This window comes from Diadema antillarum, unplaced genomic scaffold (assembly GCF_040938485.1).
Source record: "Diadema antillarum isolate AM-2024a unplaced genomic scaffold, OU_Dant_1.0 seq00000357_RagTag, whole genome shotgun sequence".
NCBI lineage: Eukaryota > Metazoa > Echinodermata > Echinoidea > Diadematoida > Diadematidae > Diadema > Diadema antillarum.
Genome location: NW_027271363.1, coordinates 427,501 through 440,000, shown reverse-complemented (window position 1 = coordinate 440,000; position 12,500 = coordinate 427,501). Strand labels below are relative to the sequence as shown.

At 38.0% G+C, this 12,500-nt stretch overlaps 1 protein-coding gene across 1 annotated transcript in view; it reads left to right on the top strand.

The window, feature by feature from the left end:
• LOC139731103 (uncharacterized) overlaps positions 1-6,486 on the top strand; it is a gene marked incomplete at its 5' end in the record, with an annotated part of 47,930 nt that extends 41,444 nt beyond the window's left edge. The window contains 5 exons of the mRNA XM_071641982.1: positions 632-730; positions 2,156-2,254; positions 3,890-3,985; positions 5,222-5,320; positions 6,397-6,486. Of these exons, the coding sequence (XP_071498083.1) occupies positions 632-730; positions 2,156-2,254; positions 3,890-3,985; positions 5,222-5,320; positions 6,397-6,486 (483 nt within the window). The remainder of the gene's footprint in view (positions 1-631; positions 731-2,155; positions 2,255-3,889; positions 3,986-5,221; positions 5,321-6,396) is intronic.
• Positions 6,487-12,500: the final 6,014 nt, after the last annotated feature.

Genomic DNA, 12,500 nt, shown 5'->3' with positions numbered 1-12,500 from the left:
GAACGAACGATGAAACAATGACGTGCGCTCTGAAAAAGGAAGAATACAGATCAAGCAATATCTAAAAATGGAATTATTGGTAACAAAGTCACGAACAAATAATACCATTTAGTATTGAAAAAAATTGCCGCTTTCTGTGATAACAAACAATCAAGTTCGTTTGAGATTCATGTCTACAAATAGCTGTAACTGGTCAGAGTATGAATCATTCATGTATACGTTTGGTGTGATGACTTAAGCACACAAAAGAGAAAGAAATATGCGATATGGGAAATTATGATGGGGACGTGATCTTTGTCTGTTAATGAAGGTATATAATACAAATTAGGTAATGTTTCCTTCCTACATTACACGCTTTTCTTCCACAATATCCTCACACCCCTATTTCATTCGATACTCTGTGGTATAGAAATCCCAGATTTCTCAGCAACTATAAAGGGGTGAATTTTGACTGGCTCCAATGCGTCAATGCATTATGAGCTTTAGGTCCATTAAACCGCACAAGAATCCGTCGTGCGTAGCTCCGTAGCTCCATGTATTTTTGTGTGTTTGTGTTTTGTGTGTGTGTGTGTGTGTGTGTGTGTGTGTGTGTTTTGGTCACGTGCTTTCTTGTTTCTGTGGTTACACCCAGGATGGAGCCACGCCCCTGTTCATCGCAGCACAAAACGGTCACTACAACATGCTGAAATACCTGATAGGTCAAGGGGCAAAGGCCGACCAGACTAGAAAGGTGAGACCGCTTATTAACGAACTCCCCCGCCGCGAAATGAAAAGCCCTGCTCCGTTTGTCCTCTCAAATGGGGGAGTATAACTTTCTCTGACAGGGCTACCCAGATAATGACGAGAGGGTTTCTCACTTGCCAGTAAAAAGCTTTTAGTAATTACGTTTTGAGACGCGTTTCTTAACATTTTTAGACTTATCGAACGTTCAGATAATGCTTGTGCAATTGAGCCTTCTCGCCGTCATTCCATGCAGCAGTATTGTTATGAATCTACAATGGTCTGCCAATTAAACATAATTATATCTCGGGATACATTCATATGCAAGAGAACTTGTGTTGCTGTATATACATACACCCTGGCCGAAATGAATACGAGATCGACCAAAGGCTCAGCTGCCTTCTCAATCGAGATAAAGTGATCACTGTTCAGATTACATACCCAAATTTATACAAGAGCAAAACTCGATAGGGAGATATCTGTTGACCACGATTGACCAAATGTTAGTTCAGAACAGTTGTTTTTGAGAACATGATTCAGATTTACATGCATACTTACAAGCTTTTATAGTAAAAAGTCCCATTAGCATGAATTATGTTTTAAAACAAGTTTACGGACGACTTTTTGGTATTAGGTGTGAAAGCCGTCAGAGTCATGGCCCTTCAATAATATCGGTACCTGTCAATTAGCTCGCTGAAATCATAACTCCAAGCAATGGAAATACTCAATCCCCAGGGGCGGATCCAGGAATTCCGTAAAGGGGAGGCGCCTTTACAAACTTAGAAAGGGGCGCACGCCCCCCCCCCCCCCCCATCTTTTTCTCTTTATTTCTTTTGCTTCAACGAAAAATAAAGAGGGGGCGCGCGCCCGGTGCGCCCCTCTGGATCCGCCACTGATCCCTTTCTCCTTCATATTAAGCACATTTACAATAACAGCGATTAGGCTGAAACTTTTCACCCTTTTCCCTCGTTTTCGACGAGTCTAATATTGACCACGTGTTTACAGTGGATGAAACAGTACAGCGTTGTGCTGCATATTTTGCCTTGTTTGAATGGATGATTATTTTGAATGTACATGTATTATGTTACGATGTTAAAGGTATAGTGGCCTACCCTGCATGGTCTGAAATACCTCACTCATATCTGTGCCTATTTTGGATGACCGTCTGACATTGAAATGGAAGAAAATGGAATCAATCAGACATTAGGTTGTCGCGACATAATTGGAAAATCGCAATTGCATGAAATGATATATTTTCTGGCGTAAAAAAAGAAAAAAAAAAGAAAAAAAAACAGTGATATCAATGACACACATAAAAAGTCGAAATGAGGTATGGAATGAAATATGATCAAAACAAGATGAAAAGATATGAAAATGAAAATTAATGACAATGCTTCATCTTGTACTGTTGTGTAATAACCTTCATTGTCCACAGGACAAAGCGTCACCCCTCTGGATAGCCGCTCAGATGGGGAACAGTGAGATCATCCGGGAACTTCTGGCGGCGGGGGCAAAGGTCGATGAGGCACGGGAGGTGAGACACCGACATGGTAGTCTACCATTAGAAAACCAGGATTAAATTTGATTCCCTTTAATTTGGAAATCTCCTTATGTCCAATGCTGTCATATCTAATCCAAAGAGAACACAATACGTGATAGAAAGTGAATTATTAGACCGTAATTTTGAGAGGCACTATAAGATTAGTTGAGAATTTACCGCAGAAGAGGTGGTGTGTGAACACAATAACACCTTATACAGGTCATTGATTTAGATGGGTTGATTATTTCACCTAATTCTTAAATTTGATGTGCCATATCATAATATTTCAGTCTCATCATCTGTCTTAATTTCTTACCCAATATTGGCCTATCTCTAATTGTGTTTCATCGTATCGGGGCATTCGTCATCATACATTCATTTTTATCTGCAATTTGAACTTTGCATGCTTCACTATAAGTTGAAACTGAAGTGTTACTTTTTGATACGAGACTGAAGAGAATAAATGCGACTTTTATCAAGACATCTGTGATGAATTGATTAATGAGACAGCTGTGGCATAGAGTTAAAAACTCTTTTCCTTAATGTTGATATGGCAGGGAATTTGTGAAATACATGCTGTGTGTTGAATATAATAATGCTTAACTTGTGTGTGTGTTTGTTATCTTGGTTACATTGTTCACTGTCACTATCAATAATGGGTTTGGTGAAGCACTACATTAATTAGTTACCGTTTCACGTTTCCTCATTGTGTGCATGTCTCTGGTTTCAGTTGTGTGATTCACTTATCAGTGCCACTGCACGATGTTGTCTAAGGGTAATTAATCATTCTTGATAATCTTTATAGGTAACAAACATGAAGAATGCTTTGAATGGATGTCAGCAGAGAAACACCTGTGAATTTTACGGAGTTTCTATTTCTTTATGTTGTCCTCTGGTTTTATCGAAAGCATGAAGTATATGCTAAAGAAACCCCCTCCCGTAAAGAGATATGCATGATTAGAAAAAAAAGTTGTCAAATCTTTCAGCAGTAGTACTAGTAATTGATTGACACCATGTGGTGAACCTGTATCAGTCACTATACTTGGAAGATTTGTAAGGTCTTCCTCCCGTAAAAGTAAACAAAGAAACAGCGAAACAATCCCCCCACCCCCCCCCCCCCCAAAAAAAAAAACCAACCCACACACACAAAGTAAAACAAACACAAAATTAGGCAGAAACCCAAATATATTATGGAAGATGAACGACAATGAAACAGCAAACAAAACTGTATAAACCAGTGTTGAAATAGAAGCAAAGCTCAACGCTGTGCCAAATTCAAGTATTAATAGGGAGTTTAATCGCCGGTATGAATAATATAATGTGCATTGATTTTGTTCATCATGTTTGCTACATTGCATGAGTTTGGAGTTTGTTTTGTTTTTATAATTTTACCCGTCCTACACGAAGTGTGAAAGAAAGAAAGAAAGAAAGAAAGACAGACAGACAGACAGAAAAAAAGGAAGGAAGGAAGGAAAGGAAAGAGAAAGAAAGAAAGAAAGAAAGACAGAAAGAGAGAGAGAGATGGAGAGGGGGAGAGAGAAAGAAGCAATTCCCGCCTTTTTGTTTTTTGTGTGCTGCATGTCCTATTTATCGTCTGCACTCTCACGTTGCCTCTACTTCTCCAAGCAGGACGGAGCGACCCCGCTCTTCAAGGCCGCGCACAAGGGCTACGTGGAATGCGTCGCGGATCTCATCGCAAAGGGGGCTTCGCTGGGGCTGCTCGAGGTTGGTTTCTGCATTCATCTGTTGCTACGCACTTTTCAATTCGATTCGAGTTCGATTCGACAGGCTCGTTCCAGTAACATGAGGACGGTGTTGGTCCTCTGAAATACCCATCTTACGTCTGCTATAACAGGCAATCAAACTGAAAGAGACAAACACAAAGTTAACGTGACGGCAGATACAGTGACAGCAAACGCATTTTTATTCATTTTTTATTCATTTCTATTCAATGCCCATTTAAGTTGTGTGTGAGTATTCTGTGTTTTTCCCAAATATCTCATTGCAATGAACAAGTTTATGCCAGAACACTGTTGGAATCTGCTGCTATGATACTAGGCACTTCTCAATTCGATTCGAGTTCGATTCGATGGGCTCGTTCCAATACTACAGGCCTAATACCATGGACAGTGTTGGTCCTCTGTTTGATACCCCTCTTACATCTGCCAAACAGGAAAACAAAGTGAAACACATTTGTAGTAAACGCGATGGCCGATACAATGACGGCAAACACATGTTTATCACGTGGCGTGAAGAGTAGAGTGCCCCTGGTATGAAGTTGCATATGGATTTTCTGTTTTCTCAAATATTTTGGTGCGAAATAATAACATGAATTATTTATGTCTAGACACTGATGGGAAAATTCCTTACAAGCATGCAGGGCGTCGATTTAATCGTGTCCGACATGGTTTTGTCTGCCGTTAACAGTGACTGTCAGTAAAACTTTGTGACTTGTGGAGAAAACTAAACAGCAACCAAACAATCATGCCAAGTTATTGATTTAAAATGGAGGCACATTGTAGTTTGATCCGAACGAGTTAGGATGCAACGGTAGATGTACAATTACAATGCTCGCACCCATGCCCATTGGCAACTGAAGACCTTGTCATCAACGCCGTACACAGTTTGAAATGGAGGAGCAAAATTGACTCTGTAAATCATTATTTCATGCATCATACCAGCAAATCTACTGGTGCTTTGGTCACAATGTATTTTTTTTTTTGGTTTCTTTGTTAATTTATTTATTTATCTATGGGGGGGGGGGGTGTTTTTGACAATAATGCAATGACATAACAACGTATGTGTTCCCAGGCCTGTATGTTGATCGTATAGTTAGACAATGTCAGTCTTACCACAAAGTATCACCTGGACGGTATGCACAATCCAGTAGTTATCCGTGTATTCATAGCACTGTTTTTGCTTATCAATATTTTCATTCTTTTATTCAACTACACTGTGCAGAACGGGGAGAGCGCCCTCCACGCTGCTGCCCTCTTCGGTCATCTGAAAGTAGTCAAACAGCTGATTTCGGCCGGTTCGGATGTGACGTTAAAGAACAAGGTACACTGATAGAACTTTCCATCTTACAAACGTTGCCACAAAATACTGGTCATGGTTAGGAATGGGGTTTTCGAGTCACGCACACGGCCCACGAGATAGACAAAGGTCCATGGTTCATACACCCAAGAGTCATACAGCCCATCATTAAGCCCACTCTGCAAAAAGTCCGGTGTTAAATATGAAACACCGAGCTGGTGTTAAATTTCCGGTGCTCATTCATGGTGTTAGATTAACACTTCCGGGTGTCATTTCAAAATTTAAAATTGTGTTTTGAATAGTTTCTTAGTTACTGCACTTCTTGTTAATTTTGAACTTCAACAAGACGATAAAGAATTTTCCGATAAAGTACTTGATTTTTGAAAAAATGTGTAAACACATTTACACCACAGTAACACCAGTTGCTGTGGTCCCCTATTGAAGCTGGACTGGTGTTATACCATTGAAATTAACACCACCAATATCAAATCAACACCATGCGGTGTCATTATTGAATTAACTCTAGCGCAGTGTCAAAAATATCACCAGCCACAGTGTCAAATTAACACCACGAAGTGCCAGGCGAACACTTTTTTAACACCGTCACAATACATTTTCAACACCTGTGGGTGTGGTCCTCTATTGAAGTTTGATCGGTGTTAGATTTAACACCTATGGTGTTAAATCTAACACCGATGTTTTTACAGTGCACGAGCTAGGCACCAAGTAAAACAAAGTGAAGACACCCCCTTGCCCCCCCCCCCCCCCAAAAAAAAAAAAAATAATAATAATGTGTAGAAATAATATATTCTATACTTCTAGATAACAGTTGATATCATCTACCTGCCTGTTGAAAATAGTGAGCATTTGTACATAGTGGGATGCATAATATACCCCCTTTCTCTTCGTCTTTCGTCCATTGGTATTACTTCTCACCTTTTGAATCAGTACACTTAGCCATTAATCTGACTTGATTGCTCTATTTCTTCAGAACAACTCGAATTTCATATCTTCAAATACTTCCCTCCGTTTCCCTTTCTTCTACTTGGATGTTTTAGAAAAGAAGAAAATGCCATTTTTTTCCTTACCCACTCTGGCAGGATAACGTGACTGCGGCAGAGATGGCAAAAGACGCCGGTTTCGACGTCATCGCCGAGTTTCTGACGAAATCAGCAACAGTTGCAAAATAGAAACAAAAAAAGAAAGAAAGAAAGAAAGAAAGACTGACCTTTCGTTTCCAGACTATTGATGAGTAAGTTCGCCAAGTACCGAGTGGCCTGGTCGCTTGCATGAGGTGTCACCCTGTCCCGCCAGGAATCGAAAGAGGGCGCTTTCCAACGAATGTTGCTACTAGAAAGTGTCCCTTTGTTCCGGGACACAAAAATGAGAGGCGCCATTCGTAACTTAATTGTCCTGTACTATACGGTGAGCGCAAGACATGCTGGAATGATACTGTGGATAGAGCTTACATGGGAGATGGAACTGATGGCATGCTGTATATTATGAATATATTATACGCATTATTTTAAAAGGCTGTTCTCCTGTAAGGTTCATCATGGACGTTGGTGGCACTGTTTTGTTTTGCCCTTTTCTCCCCTCATGTAGGGTGGAGTGTGCAAATTCTGCACAATAAGAAAACATTAACGTACATCATTATAAATCGTGGTGCGCTTTGAAGGAATCAAAGATTCAGAAACAATCACATTTTGATTTTAACTTTCATATATCCATTAGTGACCCCTTAAAGTAAACTAAAAACGATTTTGACATTATAAGCACATTGGCGACATAAACGGCTGGATTTTTGACTGACGTCACAGGGTCTTCCACCAATGAGAAGCCCAGAGGTTTACACTCCTATACTTTGAGCAGCCACTGAGATTTGAATGATCATTGCTGAACTTCCTTCCCTGCTTATCTGTGGCATGATTATTGTGTGTGTGTGTGTGTGTGCGGGTTGACAACTTATCATCCATGTATTACCCATGGTGCCCATAAGTTTGGTAAGGAAGACTCCACTATAGGCTGTTCGTTCATGCTACTATGAGCGAGGAAAGAAAGTCGAGTAAAGGGAGTCTGTAGCATACAATATTATTGTATCAATGATAGTTTTGTCATAGTTTTGTTTTATGAGTATTAGTTTATTTACAGTGATGCCATTTCTTATGTATTTGGTCATCTACCTCCTTTGAAGCTCTTTGAAATGAACAAAGCGAGCCAGAGAAAGGTGAAAATGTAAAAGAAAACAAAACACAAAGGCTATTTAGAGAAAATAATTATTGCTTGACACGTGAGATATTGTAGAATTCTAAAGCTGGGATATAAGCCCTTTTATGCCGAACATCAGAGAAAACGGGTGCTATGCAAAAACCCATCCAAATTATGCATTTTCCTGATGGTGATTGTAATGTTACATACTATAGACTATGATGTTTTGCTTTTCGTTTTTGATCATTTCATATGATTTTTCCCAATTACTATTTTCTTTCTCGATTTTGGTCTTATTATCTCGCTTTTCTCTGTTATCCTTTTTTCTCTCTCTCTTTTTGTGATTCTTTCTCTTTCTTTTGCTTTTCTTAATCTCTCCCTCTCTTTCTTCTCTTCTGTGTTGTATTTTCTTGTTTTATCATTCTTCGTTTTCTCCCTTGTTTGACATTCAGTCCGTTCTATAGGCCCAATTTAGATCTCTCTACGTTCCGAATTAATACATAATGAATTATCTGATATATTTGCAATTTATGTCATACCACATGTAGGACTACTATATCCGTTTCTTAATCTACCGGTCTACGAGGAAGAGGAATTAGTAAATCAACACTGTATTTTGTAAGAGCCTAAGTTGTACATGTACTATTATAAACAAGGGATACATGGTAATTTTCACAATCTAGTATGCACATGGATTGTGTGTTGCCAAATGCTCATTAGCATTCATATCTCATCGATGTGCAACGTTGTAAAGTATTGTATGAAAACAGCACATTTATATCGTCATGAACATTTCTTTAAATTAATATGCAACAATATAATTTATTCTTGATTGATTGTTTTGTGTGAATGCGCGATTTGAAGTGCCGTGCGTGGACAAAGGTGATGTAATTAAGGTACAATATTTCAGCTGAAAGCTGCCTAGATTGCTGTACTAGTGTGTCAATAGTGATATGTAACTCTATATTTTCTTCTACTGAAATTTTAATCGATGTATTTCTCGAAAATATTTGGACTTTAAGCTGAAAAAGATGACTTTATACTCCTCTTGAAATTAAGCGGAGAGAAAAATAGTCTTGCTTGTTTTGAATGATTTATGCTTTGTGATAGCTAGAGTATACAAATCTTGTCAATGGAGCTTCTTTCATTCTCATTTCGTCGTATTGACTTTGCTTTTCGTCGTTTTTTGATTTTTTATTCTTTGCTATCTTTCAATAACGAATCGCAATAAATGCACGTTGATGTATACCACCTCAGCCATTCTTGCCTGAGAATATCGAATTTCAAGCGAAAAAAAGTACTCATTTCTTTTTGTAAATAAGTTTTAAAAGAAGATGGAGAAAATATTATTTCCAAAGGTGTCATGGGGACAATCAAGTATCAAGGAACATACATGTATTCGCACATTCGAACGTTAGAAACGATGCACTTAGTAGATATTCTTGTATCTATGATGATGACAATGTTTCAACCTGTGCTGTGTAATGGTCTTTTTTTTTAAACTAACGTATAAAATGTCCATACGTATACATGAACGTACGACCCTGAGCGCTCTTTATGTGTGTGTATGTGACATGTTGCTTTCATGACGCATTTTCATGTCATGAGCAAATCTAATTCTTGTATCATTTATCATTTTGATAACAGGAAATTCAGCTTCATGCTGTCCAGACGTCAAGTACTACTTTAATATCAAATGTTTCAAACAGGCGAAATTTATTTTCGTCTTATTTGGTAGTAATGACCGCTATATGTTAAGGAAAAACATTCTTAATTCCTTCCCCCTTATCCTTCTGGTTGTGATATAACATCTTGAATCTCATTCGATTAGGACGTAGAATTGGAGCACACGAGATCAATTTTTTTTTTGGTTCTTTTTTTAACCTATAATACAATAAAGACTACACTCTAAAAAAATCCGGGTCAGAACTGACCCGGAACCGGGTCCGTTGGGGTCACACCCCGTTCCGGGTCAAAAATGACTTGGAATTTGGTCATGAAGACCTGGAATGGGGTCACCCCGACCCAATTCATGACTCTGAATGGGGTCATATCTGACCCCATTCCTTGTCATTTTTGACCCGGAACGGGGTGTGACCCCAACGGACCCTTTCCGGGTCAGTTCTGACCCGGATGTTTTAAGAGTGTACTGAGAACATCATCCGTGACTGCTTCCAGAAAGAAGGACGCTTCACCAAAGTGAAAAAGCGCCGCATTGATGGAAGCCCATGACAATTTTTAATATCCCCTGGAAAGTGTAAATTGAAGACCAAAGCATGAAATGCTTATGATAATTTTGAATATAACATGTGAAACTATGATGACGAACCAGCAATTGTTCAAAGAAATTTTGTTTAACCAGCGGATGGGTGCATGGGGGAAGGGGGGGGGGGGGGGGGATAGGGGAAAGGGGAGGGGGGGGGGGGCTTCGGACATCAGACACGATCTGTGTGTCTTGTTATTAATTTTTTTCAGAATCGGCGATATGCTACAATAAGATTGCTTTCTGGACTGTTTGGTGTCGCGCGATTTTGTACTTGTATGGCGCGGGGCGATCAAGTTCACTCGCCAAAACCATTTTAAAACATACAATGTGATATTATTTCAGAACCACTTCTTTGTACTGATCAATGACTCACAAATTTAGTGGTTAGCTATATCACTGCTCACAGACGGCTGCCTACTTATTTTAGCAGTAATATTTTTTACATGCATGAATGTATCACGACAGTGGAACGATTAAAAACAATTAAGATTGTCGTGGTGGATGTAGGTATCTGAGCTATAACCTACCAGTACTATAAAAGGCACTGCAATACAACATTATGTTTAGAAAACAGAACAGTAAAAGCTTTTCAGTATTACCGTACAATACTGTAAGATACAATGTAACATAATACAATGCAATACAATACAATACAATACAATACAGTACAATACAATACAATACAATACAATACAATACAATACAATACAATACAATACAATACAGTGTAACAGAAGACAAACACCAGTTTGGAAGAAACAACAGTTCATATAACTACACAATCTCTGCCAGTCTGTAACAATCTGTAACAGCAAAATGTTAACTTTTTTTTTCATATTCAAAATATTCATGTATATTTTCTTTAAAGATGAAAATGGATTTACGTAAAACGGCCAATAAAGCATAGTTGAAAAAAAATCATGTACGTTTCACTGTGCTACGCATGCATGAATAAGCATCTTGATAGCAAAATGTAAATGGAATATCATGAATATAACCTGCAGTTATATTGTGTATAAATGAAAGATATTTCGATATCACATAATGTCAAGCCGTGAATAGTACACTATGTGCACATGATTGATTTTGTACGGAATCGTTTGCAGTCTAACTGTTTTGTATTTATTTAAAAAAAAAGTGGAAAACTTTTTTTTCTTAAGGGGATACTATTTTATATGTTTTAACATTGTTGACCAATTATTGATTTGCCAAATTGTACCAGAGTTTGTTTGTTGTTTACGTCATAATACTGCGGTATTCTCTTAACTATGGAGACAAACTTACTCTTTCATTGCCTTGCAAATCATGTGATCATGTCAAAAATGTTTTATAATGAATGACAATTTAATGTACTTTTGAAAAGCGAATGAAAATGTTTTGATTGCTCGTGACCATTACTTTTTTGCGCATTTTGTGAGATGAATCGTCCAAGATATCACGACTCTTTTTGTACTTCAGAGAGAAAAAGAAACTACCCTAAGTGGAAGTTTGCTTATCAGTTATATCAAAGTCTGAATATTTTTGGACTTCACTTCCATCTTAGAATAATGACCATCTTGCTCGTGATGTTGTTATGAAAAGCGTTAATTTCCCGGTTCAGTCATCAGTAATATGTCAATGCAAACATTTTACAATGCGTAAATTACGTGCAGATTCTCACGATGTCAAAGAAATGTGTATGATAAAAGCTGGTAGAAGTGTGATATAGAGTTTGACGTAGACATTGCAAGAAAGATATTATTACTCCCTCGGGCCCTATTCGAAAATTTACAGAAAAATTATGCATAGGAGTCCAGCTGCGAGTTATATCTTTAATCATCAGAGTTGCATCAAATCGCTATCATACAACAGCTCTTAATAACATTTTGTTAGAAATTCAGACTTCAAAACACAATGAAACGAAGAATTCTATAAATTCGCGTATTTGCTTTTGTGTTTTAAAATCTATCCAGTGTTTTTCCATAGCCTCTGATTTCGTTCATATGCAAAATACTAATTTCTATAAGAGGATACTTCACAAGCCTGACGTAATGTATGGATGTGTTCACAGGCATTACAGCGCGTATAAGTATCTTTACTCTGAAAACAGATATTCGCTTTGTACCTTTGAGTTGAGATAAACGGGGATGTACATTGTACATGCTTCTTTTTTTCAGTGTAAAACGTTGGATTTTGTTTTACATTGGAAGAGCGATTTTGCTTCCGATCGCTTTCATGGTTATAAACACTTTTTGAGAAGTGCAGTCATGCTGCTGTGCTGCATTAAGTGAACAGAAGCTCAAGATTCTGAACTAAGATACTGGTAGCATTCGACAGAATTATTTTTCTTGCATCTAATTTGATGATTTGAATAAGATAGAGAGCGATCTAATAAAAAATATGTTCGATAGAAAATAAAAATTGCCGTTCTTATAGTTCTTTCTCACATTCATTTTCTTGAACTCAGAAACCGCAAATCGTTTTAAATATACCGTCCTTCTGTATGTAAATGCAATTATTTTTGGACCTGTAAGTTTGTTGAGAGCAGAATGGCATTGGGTAAGCTGAAGAGAAAGATAAATAGAGAAGGGGAAATAAAAAAAGGTGGAAAAGGAACGGGAGGGAGAGTAAGAGGGAGAGACATGATGCGGAGATAGATAGATAGATAGATAGAGAGAGAGAGAGAGCTAGAGAAAGGGTGGAGAGTGAGAAAGATTGTGATAATAGACATACTATACTTTGTATGAAGTG